The sequence below is a fragment of the Rhineura floridana genome, chromosome 10, assembly GCF_030035675.1.
Source record: "Rhineura floridana isolate rRhiFlo1 chromosome 10, rRhiFlo1.hap2, whole genome shotgun sequence".
NCBI classification, from domain to species: domain Eukaryota; kingdom Metazoa; phylum Chordata; class Lepidosauria; order Squamata; family Rhineuridae; genus Rhineura; species Rhineura floridana.
In genome coordinates, this window is record NC_084489.1 from 63,685,981 (window position 1) to 63,708,389 (window position 22,409).

At 44.7% G+C, this 22,409-nt stretch overlaps 1 protein-coding gene across 12 annotated transcripts in view; it reads left to right on the top strand.

Moving 5' to 3' along the window:
- MYO3A (myosin IIIA) overlaps positions 1–22,409 on the top strand; it is a 149,283-nt gene that overhangs the window by 59,688 nt on the left and 67,186 nt on the right. For 9 of the 12 annotated variants that reach the window (XR_009758121.1, XM_061586685.1, XM_061586688.1 and 6 more), the window contains 4 exons: positions 7,626–7,725; positions 21,300–21,416; positions 22,037–22,141; positions 22,230–22,313. Coding sequence is in view for 10 of the 12 variants with exons in the window: in XM_061586685.1 (XP_061442669.1) it covers positions 7,626–7,725; positions 21,300–21,416; positions 22,037–22,141; positions 22,230–22,313 (406 nt within the window). In the remaining 2 variants the exon portion in view is untranslated. Of the gene's footprint in view, positions 1–7,625; positions 7,726–8,802; positions 10,725–10,799; positions 10,854–21,299; positions 21,417–22,036; positions 22,142–22,229; positions 22,314–22,409 lie in introns of those variants that run through there. The other 3 variants (XM_061586694.1, XM_061586695.1, XM_061586696.1) reach the window with 3 other exon arrangements.

The window sequence follows — 22,409 nt, forward strand, 5'->3', positions numbered from 1 at the left end:
TGGACAGTGAAAAAAGCAGATAAGAGAAAAATCAACTCATTTGAAATGTGGTGTTGGAGGAAAGCTTTGCAGATACCATGGACTGCGAAAAAGACAAATAATTGGGTGTTAGAACAAATTAAACCAGAACTGTCACTAGAAGCTAAAATAATGAAACTGCGGTTATCATACTTTGGACACATAATGAGAAGACATGATTCACTAGAAAAAACAATAATGCTTGGGAAAACAAAAGGGAGTAGAAAAAGAGGAAGGCCAAACAAGAGATGGATTGATTCCGTAAAGGAAGCCACAGACCTGAACTTACAAGATCTAAACAGGGTGGTTCATGACACCTGCTATTGGAGATCACTGATTCATAGGGTCGCCATAAGTCGTAGTTGACTTGGAGGCACATAACAACAACATCACTAGAAGCTAAAATGATGAAACTGAGGTTGTCATACTTTGGACACATCATGAGAAGACATGATTCACTAGAAAAGACAATAATGCTGGGAAAAACAGAAGGGAGTAGAAAAAGAGGAAGGCCAAACAAGAGATGGATTGATTCCATAAAGGAAGCCACAGACCTGAACTTACAAGATCTGAACAGGGTGGTTTATAACAGATGCTATTGGAGGTTGCTGATTCATAGGGTCGCCATAAGTCGTAATCGACTTGAAGGCACAGCAAGAACAACAACCTACTGTACTACCTTTTGGTTTCTGAAATTTCACCACATTTTGCACACTTTGAAAGTCTAATATCAAAGCCAGTCCCCAGTCTTAATCCTGGAGAGCTAAATAGACCAATGATCTGACTCTGTATAAGCCAGCTTCCTTTTTTCCATAAGGGCTGAAAACCTGATCCCTTCTCCAGTTATTCAGAAGACATTGAGTTTTGTTTACTCAATATCCAGTGTTACACTCTGATGTAGAACTGCAGCATAGACAACCATCCCTATGTTTGTTACCTGAGTGGCAACCTTATATCTCCCGGTCTACTCCAATGCAAGAAATAAACCCTAGTGCTATTCCAATGCAAGAAATAAGACTTCATTATGACCGCTCACTACTCCTGCATTTGATGTAAGACCATAATCATCTATAGGATACTCTTGAATTACCTTCACATCAGTGTTCATAAGGAGCATGTGTTTTGACACTCTCAACATGTTGCAAAAAGGCTACTCTGGGCTTTTTCCAACATTCTTTCCTCCTCCACAGCTCACCCATATCAAACAGTTTTGCCTGCCCTAACATGCTCCAGTGCATAGCAATTAGATGACTAAAAGTGACACTCAAGGAGGGAGGTTATTCCATCAAGTATTATCTGGCAAGATCAGCTTGTCTTCTGTTGTTTCGTCTGCCCATTTGTATTTACCAGTCCAGGATTGTGGCGATGCTTGTCTTTTTTGGAGGATTTTTTTTGTAGCTGATGCAATTAGGTTTTACTACAAAAGATTTTTCACACAGAGAGAAACGAGCCCTGCGGGCACTTGGACAGAATTTACAGGGAAACCTTTAGAAGCAATGAAAGGCATAGAAAGCAGGTTGTTTGTTGATATGTTGAAGGAGCTGGATGTGAATGATAAGTCTTGAGAAAATATGTGTCGAGAAAGCTGAAGCTCTCTTCAAGCATTCCGACTGAACACACAAGGGCAAAAGTGTCGGGCACTGGGGGGGTGGCACGTGTGCTGGCCCCACCCCAACATCCCCATGCATGCTGGCCCAACCCCCTTCACTTCCAGCCAGCATATCTAGCACTGAATTCTGAAGAGGGCTTGTAAGCCTAGTTGGCTGAATGTGCCTAGAAGCCTCCCTGTAATCTGGAGCCCTTCATTATCAGAGTTCCTGATTGGGAGGAAGCTGGTGAGCACATACTTACAAGCCTCCTTCAGACCGTACTGCTCAGCACAGGTGGGACGGAGCAGGCAAGAGGAGAACACCCAGAGGCATTGAGGTGGAGCCAGGGCACACACACACACGCTGGTCGCCTACACATTTTTTTGCCCTTGCACGTTCAGAGTGAACACCTGAAGAGGTTTAGGTGATTTTTAGAATCTTTAAAATATCTGAGGACCAATTCAGCAGACATCATCGTGTATACATTTAGACCGCTATTCATCTTGTAGGATCCCATGCAAATGACAAAAACTAAACAATAGAATACTTAACCATTTGTGGTGTCAGCTGTGGTTTATTGCTTGTACCACACAGTGAACCTATGGCTTAGCTTATTCTAATTGTCATAGTTTCACTAATTAAAGCAACAAACTATGGTCAGCGCTATCCATGGTTCAGCATTCTGTTCTTGCGTGTCATTGGGCACACACTGACCTGGGATCCTATGGGATGAATGGCAGTCTAATTATTTTGCAAATAGCAACAAATTGCCAAGGACTTTCCATGCTGTTTTTAGAGCTATCAAAATCAATGTTGTGCATTTTGACAACTGAAACTGAAAGAGCTCCAGTGGCCTCATTTTGCTTTGATTGAAAGACAGGGATGAAGGGGATGGGGTGGGTAGCACGGAGGAGAGAAAATGAGCAGAAACAATAACTGTCTTGAGTCATTCTGTTGTCGATATAGCCTTGATGAATCAGCCTGTCAGGTTCTTGGAAGTGCCTATAGAACTGAATGTCTGTGGCAAACGCTAAGAATAATAATCTCACAGACTGAAATGGTAACAGCAGGGAAACAGATATTTCTGTTTACGGGGCCCGTGAGCACGATGGTAAAGAAAACTCATCCACTGACATCAGATGAGATAATTATTTTTGTAAACAGTTTGGGGTCAAACGAAGTGAAGCAGCATCATTCACACCCCTGGAGCAATCCATGCTCTTTCCTACTGGACCAGGCAAAATACTGTGTTCTTATATCTGTCTCTTCTGTATACGTTACATGACAAAGAACGTAAGCTGGTTTATAAAGCTAGCTATAAAATGATCAGCATGCAGAGTTGGTAACATTTCCTTCTAAAAGTGTGTTATGCTGCTGAATGTATTTAAGAGAAGCATCCGTGAACATAGCAAAAGAAAAAGAAAAAGCTGGCATTCTGAAAGAGAAGACAAATGCAGAAGGACAAGCAGAATATTCTCGTAGGCTTTGTAGACACCATACATTTAAAGCACAGTCAAAGCACAATCCCTCTAAACCAAAAAAGAATCCTGGGAACTGTAGTTTGTTAAGGGTGCTGGGAACTGTAGCTCTCTTGAGGGTAAACTACAGTTCCCAGGAACAGACCCAGTGCCAGCAGGTAGCCAGGTTGGACGCTAGCTGAGGGCCCCTGTGGGACCCCTGCTGCTGGGCTTAGGCGAGTGTAGCTCCCACTCCGCGATCCGCACTAGCATCAGGTCACAATGTGTGCACTCCACAACCCGATGCTGGTGCAGATTGTGGAGCCGTAGCCACCTTCCCAGGCAACAACCCACAGGCTGGCTGTGCCACTTCCCACATCACATTGTCAGCATGCTCTGCGTGCATACACATCATCACCCAAGATGGCGGTGGGAGCATCAACATGCCCCTGCCACCATCTTTGATGATGGTGTGCACGCGCAGTGCACTGACACTGCTGAGCCTGTTTGAGCCCATGGCGGTGATAGTGCCACTGCGCCACTGCCACCATGGGCCCACTGCAGTCTGGTGCAGAATTCCTGGGGGTGTGTGCGCTTTGAATGTGCTTTAAATGCATGGTGTCTACAAACCCTAGGAGAATCTTCTGTTTCTCCTCCTGTATTTTTCTTCTAACTGGATTTTCCTTTTAAAATGCCAGTTCCTTCCTTCCTTCCTTCCTTCCTTCCTTCCTTTGCTGCGTTCACTGATGCCTCTGTTAAATACATTCTGCAGCATAATGCAAGTTTAGAGGGAAATCTTACCCACTCGGTGTACTGATTATGTGCTCTCAAGGTATGGTGTTTACACACTTTGTCTTGGCTTATTTTTTTCTTCTTCTTTCCTCCCAGTTAGAACAGCTGCTAAACCCTGTGGGCTGACTGTGATACCACACCGGCAATTATTCTAGCAACACTTTTCTATATTTGGCAGCATGGTTAAAAAAAAAAAAGTATGTAATGGCTAACACCAGGAATAGGAAATGACAAGTTGACTCAAGGTCTACGTCCTTCCTTTGGGTGAAGGGGAAAAATAAGCTGTCAGTTCTTACATCTGCTGTTCATGGGAGCAGAGGGTTGGTCAAAGTCCGCCTCTCAACAAGAAATGTGCAGGAAAGTGGATGACCTTCATGTATAGCTTTGCTGAGCAAGTTGTTTCAGAAATTACAAGAATTGTGTAAAAGCCAAACATAATTTTCCCTTACTGAAATGCCCGCAGCTTGATCTGAATACTTTCCCCTGCCTGTGATGCTTAAGATATGAAGACTTCCAGACGCATCAGTATAATGTCACATACTATGACCTTACATTCAAATTGCAAGGTGTTGTCAAAAGACATTTTTACACATGAAGCTTATGACAGCTTTGAGCTTTTGTAAGAATGTGCAATAGATCATATCAAGGTTCTGGTGCAAAAAGCCCTATATAGTTGGGACCAGGATATCTGAAAGATAGTTTCACCCCTTATATACCTTTTTATACTTCAGCAGGTATCATCATGTCAGGAGGATCATTGCACACAATATAGGAGTTGGGCCTTTCGTGTTGTGACCCCTGCCCTTTGGAATTCCCTCCCCTTAAATATTAGAAAGGCACCATCTCTGTTGTCTTTTCAGTAGCTGCTGAAGACCTTGCTGTTTCAACAGGTATTTTAAGAAGAGTTCTTTATCCTAGTTTGCATCTCTATTGGGATTGTTTTTACTCCTACTGGGAGGAAGGGCAGGACATAAATCCAATAAATAAATACAGTGTTTTTATTGTTGTATTGCTTGCTGTTTGCCTCCCTGGGCTCCTCTGGGAGGAAGGACACAATACAAAATTTAATCATCATCATCATCTTGCTTCTGTGAAACTGAGGTCAGGGCAAGGAAAAGTGTGTGTGTGTGTTTGCACAAAGTTAAGGCAATCTGTAGCTAGTAACGGTGGGTCTTCCAGTTGTACAGACCAGTGAGCATGTCTGACCATATGAAGCTTTCATAAGGGTCAGGGATTGTCACATGATACATCCTGTCCTATTGGTATAAAGAAGGTTCCTGGATTGGTACACGGTTCCCTCCTTTGATATAGCTGTGCGTTGTTGGCAAAGCACAAGCTGAATCCTTGCCTAACATTCCAAGGGTCATTAATTCAAGACCTCACTGGGGACTTGAGTCCTGACCATTTGTGATCATTGTTAATGGGGAAGAGAAAGTAGGAAAGACTTATTTGTAGTTAGAATATGCCTGGTCTAGTGCATATGCCTGGTCTAGTGCATTAAAAAGCAGATTACTTTGTTTAACCTGATAGATCAAAATTACTGAAGACCTTCCTCTTTCAACAAGCCTTTTAAGTGGAGACCTTATTCCAGTCTGTGTCTGTGTTGGAATTGCTTTTTAAGATGTTTTTAAAGCTTGTTTTTTAAAATGTTTTAAAAGATGTTTTGTTTTAATATGAGAGCCAGTGTGGTGTAGTGGTTGGAATGTTGGACTACAACCTGGGAGACCTGGGTTCGAATCCCCACACAGCCATGAAGCTCACTGGGGGACCTTGGGCCAGTCACTGCCTCTCAGCCTCAGAGGAAGGCAATGGTAAGCCACCTCTGAATACCGCTTACCATGAAAACCCTATTCGTAGGGTCAACATAAGTCGGGATCGACTTGAAGGCAGTCCACTTCCACTTCATTTTCATTTTGTTTTAATATATATTTAAAGTCTGTTTTTAGTGTTTTGTTTGCTGCCTTGGGCTCCCTCTGGGAGGAAGGGTGGGATATAAATTTAATAGTAAATAAATTATGCATTTTGTTTTCTAGTAGCTAGGAAAGATAGCAACTAGAAGGGTGCTGCTAATATAGTTGCATTTCCTTATTTATTGTTGTGGTTAACTGTTCTAAACAGGCAGCAGGCTTCAATACATTTTTACTGGATCTCTGGGAGGAAGAAAGCACTGACTTGAATATACAAGGTGTTGTGCAGTTAAACCAATTGTTCATGTTCATGCAGTAGCCAGCGATGATTCAGATCTGCTTTATACTGTTTTGTGGGATATGATGTGCAGTTGTGGGTACTAATCTGTATGCAGCGTACAACAGTGATTTAGATCTCAGCTGGTACAACTGCATATCTGCTTTTGCAGAGGAGCACCCTGGTTGGCCACTGTGGGAAAGAAGGCATTTTAATTCTATCTTTTAGCTTTTAATGTATATCAGGTCGTTTAATTGTTTAATATGTATGCTTTTACTGTTTTTGTGATTCTATTGTATTTTATCCTATGTTGTGCACCGCCCTGAGAGCCTTCGGGCTGTGGGCGGTATAGAAATTGAATAAAATAAATAAATAAATAAGTCACTGGACTAGATAAACCAGTGGCCTGATCCAGCAGGGCTGTCCTTAAGTTCTTACACAGTGAACATGCAATGCCAGCATGCTGAACGGTGGCAGTTTTGCAGAAATAGAGTCAGGTTTCAGCAGCAGCTCCCTTCAGCAGCTCTACTTGTTTGCAAAACCAACCTGAGAGCTGGACCAAACACATTAAGCTCCATCCCACCATCACCAAACATTGGAAAGTGAGAGCTATTAGGTTTAAATAAGATAGAGACAATTTAGGAGTTCTATTTCTTAGAAGAGTATATAATGCAAATGAGAATGAGAATTAACCAGCCCACTTTCCCCTCCTACAGACTAGCTGAATAAAAGCAACAGAGACAGTCTTTTTTTGGTAAAAAGTATTAAAATGTTTACTCACGACCTTTCATATGTTCAGGAAATAGAGGTAGATAGTAGATTTTAGTCCATGATCGGGATCATCTGGCTAGAGAAGCCTATGGAGGCTTCTCTGTCCTGTGGCTTAACGGAGAATATGCAAATAAAAAGAGGAAGAGAAGGGGGCAGGTGACTCCTATCTACAAGAAGTTACATCGCAGTCAACAAGCATAGAGGTATCCCCAAATTCTGTCTAGAAGGGGCATCTCCCTACTAAAGCATGCCAGCTTGCTTATCCGAACAAGAGCTACCTGTGCTGGAAGGTCAAGGCTCTAAATTGCACAGAGAGTCTCCATGAGCCCCTCACCCTCACCCTGCCACTTCACGCAGTCCAACTTGAGAAAGGAGATGGTGATGGAGGGAACCGAGCTTTGCAATGTTGTTCCTGCTCCTCTCATTCATGAGTTGGTTTTACTCCTGAGTAGAATGCTGTCCTTAATATTTGTTTGTTTATAAAAGTATTTATATACCTCCAGCTCATAAAATATCAGGCAGAGTACAGAAAAATAAAAACATAAACAATTATTAAAAGCAGTATGAATGCTGGAACTCCAACCTAGGTTGAAATCCCACTTCCATCATGGATTTATTACATGGGCCTATGCTGTTAGAAAAATGGGAGGGCATGCTTTTAAGTATTTTGAAGGATGATAATCTCCCTATAAGATTCTTAAAAAGTTTTTATTTTATTTTATCTATTTCAAATTCAGTTAAATTGCGCCTGTTCTCCCTGCTTTTTTCTTTCCATATGCTTGCATCCTTTCCCCGTTTTTGTTTTCTTGGACAGATTTGAGCGTATTCATACTAAGAAAGGGAATTACAGTAGGTCTCCAGTTGCAGACCAGGAGGATGTGGATGATCTGGCAACCTTAGAGGTGCTAGATGAGGTAAGACCTTTTCAGTTTTCCTTGAAAGTTTTTGTAGAGGGGAAACGTTGCATACTGAGAACAAGCACCCATCCTAACTAAACCAAGTGTAAAAATTACAATCTAAAACCAGAAATTAAATAGTTACAAAAGGATATATATAGTGAGGCCCTTTCACATCATGAGGAGTGGACCATCTGCTCTGAATCGGGCAGCAGGAGCAAAGCCTCCCTCCATAACGATCTTAATATCCGGGGGAGATTCACGAGAGGGAGCCTTGCTCAATCCACTCTGGCCATGCAGTTCTGCATCTCTCTTTGCATGTTGGAAGTGAAATTCAGCCTTAACCACTGTTTACATTAGCCCTGTTTCCTTGTTAGCCTTCTGCACAGAGGGCTAATTCATGGAGGAGGAGAGAAACTGCACCTTCTGGCCACACCCCTGTTGCTACACTTGCCACACCTGCCCGGCTCCCACTTCTCACGACTCCATACATTCAGCAATTTGAGCCCCAATTATGGAGAACCTACTCCAATACAGCTTGCTTCCTTCACAGATCTTTGTTGGATATGCTGAGATCAGAGAGGTGGAACCAGGTGCATGCAGAGCCCCACTCTCCCTTATTTGCATATGAGACCTTCACATGGCTAATGCATGTGAAGCCCTGAATGATGAAACCTACTTCTCCCTTAGAGGTTCTCCTGTTCTCTGATTTAAAGTAGGCCTAGCTTTTAGAGCACTGGTTGAGCCTAAGCAACTAAGCTCAGCAGTAAGCCGTTTAAACCTGTGGGACTTCTGAATAAGCCTATTTTGGACTGGGGTATGAATCAGGTAGCTCATTTGTAAGCTAGATTCTGAAGCTTAAAAGAGTGGTGTGCTTTAATCGGCCCATTCACAACTCTTTTCTTGGCTAAAAAAGTGAAAGTACATCTCAACTGTGTTAACGGTCTATACCGATTTATCTATTTTGATGGACAAAGGGATACAAAATGGCATTGTGTCTTCAGCCTTTACATTTGGGTTGTGCCAACTGAAATGAATTTGAACCATTGCAACATAGATACAATAACACCATTCATTTTTATTTTATTGAATTAGCTCCCGATTCATATGAGTGTGGAGAAGCCAGAAGGTGTGTTGTCAACAGTTTTCAATAGATTGTACCTAAAGACGCACTTGAGGAAGGACGCTCATGCAAGGGAAATTGCACTTCCTCTCTTCTCTGCTACCACTACTACTACAATTATTATTACTATTATTATTATAATTTATGTGCCACTTTTCCATATAAATATGGGCAAAGTAGATCACAACCGAACAAAAATTCAAATCACTACATCAGTAACAATCAAATACTAAATTATTTCAAAACATAACAATCCAACAAATAACTCAGTTTGATTACAAGAGCATTATGGCATTTAAAGTCAATACCTGATTAGATCTATCTGTAATTTCAGTCCTTGGCTCTTCACCCCCCACTTTTGGCCTTCAGATGTATCATAAGTCAATTATTTGATAAAGACAATCAGAGCATCAACAAAGGGAAAATTGTACTTTTCTGCTCACCACAGAGGTGAAGCAGAGGCTGCTGTGCTTGAAACGGCAGATGGTGGTGGTGTCGCCGTCTCTCCTTCTTCTCAGGAGTTCATGGGGGCAGTGTCCATTTCCCATCTCACTCCCCCACCTTCACCTCCTTGCTGTCCCCATCTCGTTTGTCACCATGACCCATTCTGTGCTCCCCCACCTAAGGAAAAGCATTGGTTGCTTCCAAAGATGCAGAAAGAGGTCCCTCTGCATGCTCCCCAAAGCCTCTCCTGAGGGTTGGGATAGGCTTTTCAGGGTGTGCAGTGGAATGTAATGGAATGGAGGTAGTGGGGAAGACCCTCATGTTGCACTGGATGCAGTCTGTTGGGAATAAGTCGCTGTCAACAACAATTCCAGTCTGTATTTGTAGATGGTACTACACATTATTTCATAACTGTTCATTTGCCATTTAACTTCAGTTGCCCGCAAATGTATAACCTTCACACACAAAAATACATTAAGCTGCACATGTAAACATGGAACACATGAACAAAACAGACATGTATTTGAAAACACTGGTATTAAAATGGGTTACACTTGCCAGGGAGCTTAGAGAGGCTGTTGTTTCCTGAAGAGAGTCAAACATAATGGGAAGTGGTTTAAATGCGTTCTGGGTGGGGTTGCATTTCCCTTAAAATGGGTGGGGGACATCTGGACTACAGCTGCCATTGTCCCTGACCATTGGCCATGTTGGCTGGGGCTGATAGGAACTGGAGTCCAACGATATTTGGTTGCAGAATGCTCTCCCCAGGGACACTTGGGGTGACCAAGGAAGCTGCATAATACCATCAGACCATGGGTCCCTCTTAGGGATGTAAGAAGACAGCAGTTTCCATTCCAACGTGCCACAATCAGTGCAGTTTCAATTCTGCTGCAGTTCGGTTTCTACCAAATACTGTGTTGTTTGTCCCACTGTCCCACTATTTCACATAAGTTACACAACTGTGTATGTAATTTACATTCATTTCAAAATAAAGGGGAACCATCAAAACAATGCTTAAAAAGCATTATGTACCATATGCAGACTTAAAAATAATGATGATGTGAAGAAATACCAATTGTATTCACTTGACTGATTTCCGTTCCCGACTACAGATGAACACACAAACTGCAGCAATTTCTGCTTCCTTTTTCCATTTTCATTGGTATTCTCCAACATCCTTATTGTACTGTCAATGCTAATTAGTTCTGGCTCTCCCAAGTTTAAGATGGGGGTCTTTCCAAATCCTAGCTGAAGATGGCAAGGACTGAACCTGGGATTTTTTTGGATGCAGAGTGTGCCCTGTATCACTGACCTGTAGCCCGTCCCAGTGGCTGGCACTACCTTTCAGTGCTGGGTGAAGACATTTTTATGCTCCACAGCTTTTAATGGCTAATTTTATTTCTACTGTTTCTTGTTTTATGCTTGCTTTGTCCCTCCTAGGTTTACTGTTGGTGTGCACTTTTAACTGGAATTTGATGTTAGTTTACCAGTTTGAAACAATCCTGTTGTATTCTTTTCTTTGCAGCCTTAGAAGTTTCAGCTGAAAGATGGCCTCAAAATGGCTGAAATAAAATCAAACATAAATAAGCATGGTGTCACATATGTATAAAGCTGGCCACTAGCTTCCATACATTTAGGTATATCTCAGTGGTTTGTCGTGATTACTCGATTTCTAGAGTGTTTTATCTTTTTGAACAACTTTGCCAACATTAGCCAATTAGTGGCACAGGAACTGAGCTAATGAGTGTGATTAATCTAAGGTGTTAGGCTGTCATCCTTACATTTATTTACACTATGATAAGCCATATGCTAAACGTTGTTTGCCAGAGGTCAAAAGGCATTAAATGTGATAGTGCATGTCACTAACAAAAGAAAGGAGTAGCAGATTCTCCCTACTTTGGTCTTTTGTAAATTTTGCAAGGCAGCTATAATAAATGTGGAATGAGAGTAAAGTCACGGGCAACAGAAGCCCACACCTTCCATTTAAAGGATCTTACGTATTTGTTTGAAGTGCCATATATCCAGGAACTATGGCCTGCTGTGTTGAGATCTTTTTCATAATATACCCGAAGTGGCTAAATTAGACTAGAGTCAATCTATCACTTTTTACTTGGGGCAAGTAACAAAAGAATTATGAGCAGGGAAGGCAATTAAGGAAATGATGGGGATCCCTAAGTGTGTAGTCTATATATGGGAGTAAGTAAGCTAAATGGAAGGGGCCATAGCTCAGTGGTAGAGCACATACCTTGCACACCAAAGGTCCCAGGTTGAATCCCTGGTATATCCATTTAAATGGATCTCAGGTAGTGTCGGAAGGCAGAGCTGGGGTCCCAATCCCGGGGAGCTGGATCCCGGAGAGTTGGGAGAAGAGTATTCGGATGGATGGCAGAGGGAAGGGGGAGGAACTTCCCCCCTTTGGAGCGAAGACGAAACAGAGGAACTGCCAGTGATAAGGTCGCTTAGCAACGGGGAGCCTGAGCCCTCCCTGGACATTCTCACGCCTCCCCCTCTTTCAGGCTCAGAGCAAGAGGGGAAAGAGGGAGGGCTGCTCACAGCCAAAAAGCGGGGAGGCAGTTTACCATCAGCCCCTCCCCTATCCCCCATCCTGGAATCGGAAACTTCAGAAGAGGAGGGGGTGATGCTTCCCCCCTCACCGCGCACACGCAGACAGCTGAAAAGACAGGAGAGAAGGGGGGGAAGGCGGGCAGTACCTGAGGGGCAGTTAAGGAGGAGCGAAAGATTGCGCGCCCGTTTGGCCCCTTCTTAAAGAACAGGCGGGAAGAAGTCCCTTGCTCTGTCAACTTTCTCCCAATGCCGCAGGACCTGTATCCCTGTATTGCTTCATGAGAAAACGCAGTCTTTGTTTGGACATTACCCTAATAAAACACGAATTAACTACAGCCGTTGGTCTGGTTCCTGAGTCACATCCTGGGCCTGACAGCTTGACAGAGCCACCTAAATCACCCTCAACGCTCTCTTCACTTGACTGGGACAAGATGTCAAAGGGAGCAGCAGGGGGGACGAACCCCACTTCTGAGACGGAAGAAGTGGAACTCTTGAGGACTAAGGTAGCTGATTTGCAGACGGATGTTCAAACCCTGCTAGCAGCAGCCAAGGTGCTGAAGACGGATAATCAAACCTTGAAGGCCATGATAGACCAGATGCGAACAGCCCCTCCAGCTGCCATAGTAAAGGTTCCCATTGGATTGCCCCCAAAATACGCGGGACAAATTGATCAGTTGGCAACCTTCATGGCTCAATGTGAGTTATATCTGGATGTCAGGCACACGGAATTTCCAGACGATGGGGCTAAAGTAGCTTTCGTGATTAGCCTCCTGGAGGGAGAAGGTGCAAAATGGGTGACTCCGTATCTCGTGAGAGAGGATACTGTCTTAGGAAAGTACAGAGGATTTATACAGGAGATGACCGAGATGTTTCAAGACCCACAAAGGGCTGAAACAGTAGCGCGGCAATTAGGCGCTCTGAAGCAAGCTAAAGGGACTGTTTCCGAGTACACTAACGCTTTTAAAATTCTGTCCCAGGAAACTGGTTACAATGATGCCGCCCTGATGTTTATGTACCGGAGTGGATTAAATGCTGAAATCCTGGATGAGTTGGCCAGGACCTCCCCCCCCACTGACCTACCAGGGCTCATCTGGCTATGCCTACAGATAGATCACCGGATGGAAGGAAGGCGCCTGGAAAGGAAGCAGGAGGTCCCGAGATACTCAGCCTCGGCATCCCGCAACAAGACCCTTCCCACTGCAGGGATGGCAGGTAATGCAACTGAGGGACAGGGAGGGGCTAGGCCAAGACTGTCGGAAGAAGAAAAGGAAAGACGACGCCGGGAACGTTTATGCTTTTATTGCTCAAAGCCGGGCCATGTGGCCAGAGACTGTGGACTGAAAGGGGGGAAAGCCGAGCCGTCGGGAAACTAGAACACCCAGTCCACGTGCAGGCCGGTGGACTGGGGGCAGCATTGTATAAAGGCCCCCCAACGATCCAACCTCCCTCAAAGGGGGTGTTGGTCTTGCCTATTCGGATTACAACTTCCAGAGGAGTGGTGTTTAATTCCACTGCCTTAATTGACAGTGGAGCCTCCACAAATTTTATTGATGCAAAGTTAGTCAAGCGTCATGGAATTTCCCGGTGGAAACTGGATGCTCCCCTAGCTGTGGAGACTATCGATGGGAGACCCCTGAAGTCAGGAGGGGTTACACAAGCCACGGAGGAAGTGAAACTTCAAATCCCTGGGCACGAAGAGTTCATTTCGCTATACGTGTCAGATCTCTCGAACTTTGAGGTGATTCTGGGAATGCCCTGGCTAGCAAAGCATGAACCCAAAATAAGTTGGAAGGAGGCAGTAGTGTGGTTCACCTCACAGTATTGCCAGGAGAACTGTCAACCTGAAGGAATCAAGAACACCTTAGCGGGGGCAGTGCAAGAGATCAAGCAAGTGACCCTGCCACCAAAGTATGAAGAATTCAAAGATGTGTTTGATGAAAAAGAGGCAGAGACTTTACCCCCCCACCGCCCTTACGACTGTGCGATTGACCTAGTGCCAGGAGCCAGCATCCCATCAGGGAGAATCTACTCTCTCACAGAGAATGAGAGGGAGGCCCTGAAGGAATTCCTGAATAAAAACCTGAGGCGAGGATTCATACGCCCCTCACAATCCCCTGCTGGAGCACCACTATTGTTTGTGAAAAAGAAGGGGGGGAACTCAGACCCTGTAACGACTATCGCGCATTGAACCAGATCACCATCCCCAACAGCTACCCGCTGCCCCTGATCTCAGAGTTGCTGGACCGACTGCGCTCTGCAAAAATCTTCACGAAGTTGGATTTGAGAGGAGCGTACAATCTGATCAGAATGAAGGAGGGAGATGAATGGAAAACAGGATTCTTGACCGCTTACGGACAGTATGAATACCTGGTCATGCCGTTTGGGCTTTGTGGAAGTCCAGGAATTTTTCAAAAATTCATGAACGACGTGTTTAGAGACTTGTTGGACACGTATGTAATCTGTTACTTAGATGATATCCTGGTGTTCTCAAAGAACCAGGAAGACCATGACCAGCATGTGAAGACGGTGTTGAAGAGACTGAGAGAAAATCACCTGTATGCTAAATTAGAGAAATGTGGATTTGACCTCAAGTCTCTAGACTTCCTTGGATATCGAATCTCAGCGGAAGGCGTGGAGATGGACCCAGGGAAAGTAAGCTGCATATTGGACTGGGGCCAACCTGTCACCAAAAAGGATGTACAACGGTTTTTGGGGTTTGCCAATTATTACAGAAAGTTCATTCCAGGGTTTTCCATATTAACAGCTCCTCTGACTGACTGTTTAAGGGGGAAGAAGAAGTTTCAATGGACAGAGAACGCCACCGAGGCCTTTGAGGAGCTGAAGAGAAGGTTTGCTACTGAGCCCATTCTGCGCTTTGCTGATCCGAACCGCCCTTTCGTAGTGGAAGCAGATGCTTCAGATTTTGCCATCGGGAGGGTCCTGCTACAATTAGACCAAGAAGGGAAGGAGCTGCACCCCTGTGGGTACTTCTCTCGGAAGTTAAAGCCTGCAGAGAAGAACTACACAGTTTGGGAGAAGGAGCTGCTGGCCATCAAGGACTCTTTTGAAAACTGGAGACAATACCTAGAGGGGACCTCTCATCGAATTGAAGTGCGCTCCGACCACAAGAATCTTGAAAGCCTCCAAACCGCCAGAAAGCTGAACCAGAGACAGATAAGATGGTCCCAGTTCTTCACTAGGTTTAACTTCCAGATTACTTACCATGCCCAAGCCAAAAACCAGAGAGCGGATGCCTTATCCAGACAGCCACAATACAAAGAAAGTGAATCCGAGGACCAGCCTCAGTACGTAATCCCGCCAGAGAAATTAACGTTGGCAGTATGCCAGCCTTCATGGGAAGAGGAACTCAAAAAGGCACAACAAGAAGATGCAGACATGCTAAAATATCAGCAGGAGACGGGACAAGGTCAAGACTCAGAAGTAACCTTTCACTGGAGAAATGGACTGTTATGGTTCAAAACCGCCAGATATGTGCCAGAAGGGGAATTAAGGCTCAGAATCCTACGCCAGTGTCATGATTCCATCACAGCGGGACACTTTGGGATTTACAAGACCATTCAGAACGTGGCCAAGGACTTCTGGTGGCCTAAAATGCGTCGGGATATTGAGAGTTATGTAAAGTCCTGCTCTGTCTGTCTGCGGACAAAAACACAAACAGGGACACCAGCAGGACTGTTACAACCGTTGCCTGTCCCACACGAACCCTGGAAGGACCTCTCCATGGATTTTATAATTGATCTACCCAAGTCCCAAGGAATGACAGCCATCTTAGTAGTGGTGGATCTACTTACCAAAATGGCACACTTTCTTCCTTGTGCAGGGGCCTTAGAGGCTAAAGAAACGGCCAAGTTATTCATCAAAGAAGTCTACCGGCTGCATGGATTGCCAAACAGCGTAGTCTCAGACCGAGGAACTCAGTTCACAGCCAAATTTTGGAGAGCAATGTGGAAACAGTTGCAGACGGAATTAAAACTCTCCTCCGCCCATCACCCCCAGACAGATGGGCAGACGGAACACTTGAACGCCGTTTTGGAAAGATATTTACGAAGTTATGTGTCCTATCAACAGACTGACTGGGTATCATATTTGCATTTTGCAGAGTTCACCTACAACAATTCTCTGCACTCCAGCACTCAACAAACCCCGTTCTTCGCTAATTATGGATTCCATCCTAAAGTCTTTCCAAGCAGCTCAGAAGGAATGCTGGTACCGGGAGCTGAGAACTTCCTTAAGGAATTGCAAGCGGTGCAACAGACACTGAAACAGCAGTTAAACGAAGCCAAAACGGAGTACAAGCGAGTTGCTGACCTGCACAGGAAGGAGCCCCCCCCTTCAACCGGGAGACCAGGTATGGCTGTCCACCCGCTTCCTCCAGATGCCGGGCAAATGTAGAAAATTACAAGACAAGAGGGTGGGTCCTTTCGAAATAGAAACTCAAATCAATCCCGTGGCGTACCGACTGAAGCTGCCTGACACGTTTAAAATACATCCTGTGTTCCATCGATCCCTCTTAACGAAAGCCGCCCCTCCCAGTGAGTTACGGCCGGAGGAACCTCCCGGAGCTCCACTCCTGGTAAATGAGCAGCTTGAGTTTGAAGTTGAGGAGATCTTAGATTCCAGGATCAGACGCCACAAGCTGCAGTACTTGATTCACTGGAAAGGCTATGGGGTGGCTGACAGATCATGGGAAGATGCAGCTGATGTGCATGCTCCAGAATTGGTAAAACTTTTCCATCAATGTTTTCCCCACCGTCCCAAGCCAGACAAGGGGGGGGGCACAGCCTGGGAGGGGGGATGGTGTCGGAAGGCAGAGCTGGGGTCCCAATCCCGGGGAGCTGGATCCCGGAGAGTTGGGAGAAGAGTATTCGGATGGATGGCAGAGGGAAGGGGGAGGAACTTCCCCCCTTTGGAGCGAAGACGAAACAGAGGAACTGCCAGTGATAAGGTCGCTTAGCAACGGGGAGCCTGAGCCCTCCCTGGACATTCTCACGCCTCCCCCTCTTTCAGGCTCAGAGCAAGAGGGGAAAGAGGGAGGGCTGCTCACAGCCAAAAAGCGGGGAGGCAGTTTACCATCAGCCCCTTCCCTATCCCCCATCCTGGAATCGGAAACTTCAGAAGAGGAGGGGGTGATGCTTCCCCCCTCACCGCGCACACGCAGACAGCTGAAAAGACAGGAGAGAAGGGGGGGAAGGCGGGCAGTACCTGAGGGACAGTTAAGGAGGAGCGAAAGATTGCGCGCCCGTTTGGCCCCTTCTTAAAGAACAGGCGGGAAGAAGTCCCTTGCTCTTTCAACTTTCTCCCAATGCCGCAGGACCTGTATCCCTGTATTGCTTCATGAGAAAACGCAGTCTTTGTTTGGACATTACCCTAATAAAACACGAATTAACTACAGCCGTTGGTCTGGTTCCTGAGTCACATCCTGGGCCTGACAGGTAGCAGGATAGGAAAGGGAAAGCCAGCCAGAGTAGATAGTATTGGGTTAGTTAGCACTGGAGCTTAATGCTGGCAGAAGTTGAACTGTAACAGGATCTGTGCTGAAGGAGCACACTGTTTCCTGGATATAATCACACTGAGACTCTGGCTTTAAGAAAACAATAAACTGGCATGTACGGAAGGAAATGCATGTTCGATAGGAGATCCAAAAGGTCTCCTCCCCAACGGAGGAGTGAAAGAAGAGAGAGAGGAAGTGGGAAGTGAGGTCAGCAACCCTATCAGTCTAGCAATGGAAAGAAGATCAACATAGATTAGAAGGGAAAGGACAGTCTATGAAGTATGGAGGTTCCTCTCTCTTTTTACTCTTTCCCATGCAGGCACACCAGCCTTCAGTACAAAGTTAGTTGCACCTCAGCACTTCCAACAGGGTTTAATAGAGCAATGGTCTGATGCAGGTGGTAAAGGCCATAGCTCATTGGTAGAGCACATGCTTTACATACTAAAGGCCCCAGGTTCAATCCATAGCATCTCTAGGTAGGGCTGAGTGAGAAGGTCCCCTGAGAATTGCTGCCAGTCGCTGTGGACAATACTGAACTGGATGGATTAATGGTCTGCTACAGTATAAAGTCACTTGAACTTCTATGGTCCTAGCACAGTTATGGTTAAGAACATAAGAAGAGCCTGCTGGATCAGGCCAGTGGCCCATCTAGTCCAGCATCCTGTTCTCACAGTGGCCAACCAGGTGCCTGGGGGAAGCCCGCAAGCAGGACCCGAGTGCAAGAACACTCTCCCCTCCTGAGGCTTCCGGCAACTGGTTTTCAGAAGCCTGCTGCCTCTGACTAGGGTGGCAGAGCACAGCCATCATGGCTAGTAGCCATTGATAGCCCTGTCCTCCATGAATTTGTCTAATCTTCTTTTAAAGCCGTCCAAGCTGGTGGCCATTACTGCATCTTGTGGGAGCAAATTCCATAGTTTCACTATGCGCTGAGTAAAGAAGTACTTCCTTTTGTCTGTCCTGAATCTTCCAACATTCAGCTTCTTTGAATGTCCACGAGTTCTAGTATTATGAGAGAGGGAGAAGAACTTTTCTCTATCCACTGTCTCAATGCCATGCATAATTTTATACACTTCTATCATGTCTCCTCTGACCCGCCTTTTCTCTAAACTAAAAAGCCCCAAATGCTGCAACCTTTCCTCGTAAGGGAGTCGCTCCATCCCCTTGATCATTCTGGTTGCCCTCTTCTGAACCTTTTCCAACTCTATAATATCCTTTTTGAGATGAGGCGACCAGAACTGTACACAGTATTCCAAATGCGGCCGCACCATAGATTTATACAACGGCATTATGATATCAGCTGTTTTATTTTCAATACCTTTTCTAATTATCGCTAGCATGGAATTTGCCTTTTTCACAGCTGCCGCACACTGGGTCGACATTTTCATCGTGCTGTCCACTACAACCCCGAGGTCTCTCTCCTGGTCGGTCACCGCCAGTTCAGACCCCATGAGCGTATATGTGAAATTAAGATTTTTTGCTCCAATATGCATAATTTTACACTTGTTTATATTGAATTGCATTTGCCATTTTTCCGCCCATTCACTCAGTTTGGAGAGGTCTTTTTGGAGCTCTTCGCAATCCCTTTTTGTTTTAACAACCCTGAACAATTTAGTGTCATCAGCAAACTTGGCCACTTCACTGCTCACTCCTAATTCTAGGTCATTAATGAACAAGTTGAAAAGTACAGGTCCCAATACGGATCCTTGAGGGACTCCACTTTCTACAGCCCTCCATTGGGAGAACTGTCCATTTATTCCTACTCTCTGCTTTCTGCTTCTTAACCAATTCCTTATCCACAAGAGGACCTCTCCTCTTATTCCATGACTGCTAAGCTTCCTCAGAAGCCTTTGGTGAGGTACCTTGTCAAATGCTTTTTGAAAGTCTAAGTACACTATGTCCACTGGATCACCTCTATCTATATGCTTGTTGACACTCTCAAAGAATTCTAATAGGTTACTGAGACAGGACTTTCCCTTGCAGAAGCCATGCTGGCTCTGCTTCAGCAAGGCTTGTTCTTCTATGTGCTTAGTTAATCTAGCTTTAATAATACTTTCTACCAGTTTTCCAGGGACAGAAGTTAAGCTAACTGGCCTGTAATTTCCGGGATCCCCTCTGGATCCCTTTTTGAAGATTGGCGTTACATTTGCCACTTTCCAGTCCTCAGGCACAGAGGAGGACCCAAGGGACAAGTTACATATTTTAGTTAGCAGATCAGCAATTTCACATTTGAGTTCTTTGAGAACTCTCGGGTGGATGCCATCCGGGCCCGGTGATTTGTCAGTTTTTATATTGTCCATTAAGCTTAGAACTTCCTCTCTCGTTACCACTATTTGTCTCAGTTCCTCAGAATCCCTTCCTGCAAATGTTAGTTCAGGTTCAGGGATCTGCCCTATATCTTCCACTGTGAAGACAGATGCAAAGAATTCATTTAGCTTCTCTGCAATCTCCTTATCGTTCTTTAGTACACCTTTGACTCCCTTATCATCCAAGGGTCCAATCGTCTCCCTAGATGGTCTCCTGCTTTGAATGTATTTATAGAATTTTTTGTTGTTGGTTTTTATGTTCTTAGCAATGTGCTCCTCAAATTCTTTTTTAGCATCCCTTATTGTCTTCTTGCATTTCTTTTGCCAGAGTTTGTGTTCTTTTTTATTTTCTTCATTTGGACAAGACTTCCATTTTTTGAAGGAAGACTTTTTGCCTCTAAGAGCTTCCTTGACTTTGCTCGTTAACCATGCTGGCATCTTCTTGGCCCTGGCGGTACCTTTTCTGATCTGCGGTATGCACTCCAGTTGAGCTTCTAATAGAGTGTTTTTAAACAACTTCCAAGCATTTTCGAGTGATGTGACCCTCTGGACTTTGTTTTTCAGCTTTCTCTTTACCAATCCCCTCATTTTTGTGAAGTTTCCTCTTTTGAAGTCAAATGTGACCGTGTTGGATTTTCTTGGCAATTGGCCAGTTACATGTATGTTAAATTTAATAGCACTGTGGTCACTGCTCCCAATCGGTTCAACAACACTTACATCTCGCACCAGGTCCCGGTCCCCACTGAGGATTAAGTCCAGGGTTGCCGTCCCTCTGGTTGGTTCCATGACCAACTGGTCTAGGGAATAGTCATTTAGAATATCTAGAAACTTTGCTTCTTTGTCATGACTGGAACACATATGCAGCCAGTCTATGTCCGGGTAGTTGAAGTCACCCATTACTACCACATTTCCTAGTTTGGATGCTTCCTCAATTTCATATCTCATCTCAAGGTCTCCCTGAGCATTTTGATCAGGGGGACGATAGATCGTTCCCAGTATTAAGTCCCTCCTGGGGCATGGTATCACCACCCACAACGATTCTGTGGAGGAGTCTGCCTCTTTTGGGGTTTCGAGCTTGCTGGATTCAATGCCTTCTTTCACGTATAGAGCGACTCCGCCACCAATACGTCCTTCCCTGTCCTTCCGATATAGTTTATATCCAGGGATAACCGTATCCCACTGGTTTTCTCCATTCCACCAGGTCTCCGTTATGCTCACTATATCAATGCTCTCCTCTAAGACCAAGCACTCCAGTTCTCCCATCTTGGTTCGCAGGCTCCTAGCATTAGCGTACAGGCACTTGTAAGCAGTGTCTCTCTTCAAGTGTCTTTGGCACTTGTGGTTAGGCCTGTGGTAATTTTGCTGTTCTGAATTTATATCCTGTGCCCCTGGGTTCTAGCATAGTTTCTGTGCTACTGAGTAGCTAATGTTGGTACACAAAATCTGAAGATAGCTGAGCATATAGTATAGAAGGAATACAAAACTATGAATGTTGGCAACATGGTGGAAGGCACCACTATATTTCTGATGCATGTTTAAAATCAAGATGCCTGCAAGTCCTGGTTCTTAGTCTCTGTTCAAAGCATGAACCTTAAGAAAACAGATGTAAATAGACATTTCTCTCTCTGTTTCCCCCTCAAAACAGAATACAGTAACAGAGCAACTGCAGAAGAGCTATGCCAGGAATCAGATCTACATCTATGTGGGGGACATTCTCATTGCAATCAATCCTTTTCGGAACTTAGACCTTTATGCTACACAGGTGTGAAAATAAAATATCAAAATTTTGAATGATTGCAACATTTTGCATCATGCACTGAGGCATATGAGAGGAAAGCTTTTTTGTCTTGCTAGGGAGGTTAAGAAAAATTAGGACAGCCTTTGCCAATCTGGTGCCCTCCAGATGTTTTGGACTAGAATTTGCATCAGCTCCAGCCCACACAGCCAGCAGAAGCTCACTTGGGGAAGAGCTAGCAAAGCCTGTACTGACATGTGCTGTTGGCTTTTCAGATTGGGAAAGTTTCCAGAACTCAAGGACATTGTCGGGCTTGTCCACCTGTTCCTGGAGCCTTAAAAATTTCCCTTGGAGGTGTTTGCTTAGATCTGTCTGAGGAGTGATTGATGTCCAGACTTGTACTAAAAAATAGAGTCAAGTAAATAAGTTGTGCAAAGTCTCATTTCCCATTCTGAGCTGGAGAAAAGCTCTTGAGAGAAAAATTGCCTCTGCATCATGAGCTAGGCAAGTTATTCTTCTGAGCCTGGTAATGATAAGTTTTGGCAACATTGCTGCCCATAACTGGTCAGTTTCATGAGACCAGAGACACAAGATGATAAGTCCTAAAATAAAGGAGTAAATAAGATTTCTCTGCTCTTAACTTCTAGCATTCCAAACGGTACATTGGGGCCAAACAGACTGCCAACCCTCCTCACATCTTTGCTGTGGCTGATATTGCATACCAGTCCATGGTCACATACAGTTCCGATCAGGTAACAATAGCGGTAGGCCAGATCTGATATCTCTCCTGTGTGTGCAGATAGTTGGTAATAACAAGTGATCTTTGGCTCTTATCTTCAGTGTATTGTAATATCTGGAGAAAGTGGAGCAGGGAAGACTCAAAGTGCCCATCTTCTGGTTCAACAGTTGACCGTCCTTGGAAGGGTAAGACACACCCTAGAGCCTCTTTTTTATGTTTTTGCCTTCTGTCATTTCCAGATGGTCATGCGCCATGTCAGCTTTCCCAATATTTTAGAAATA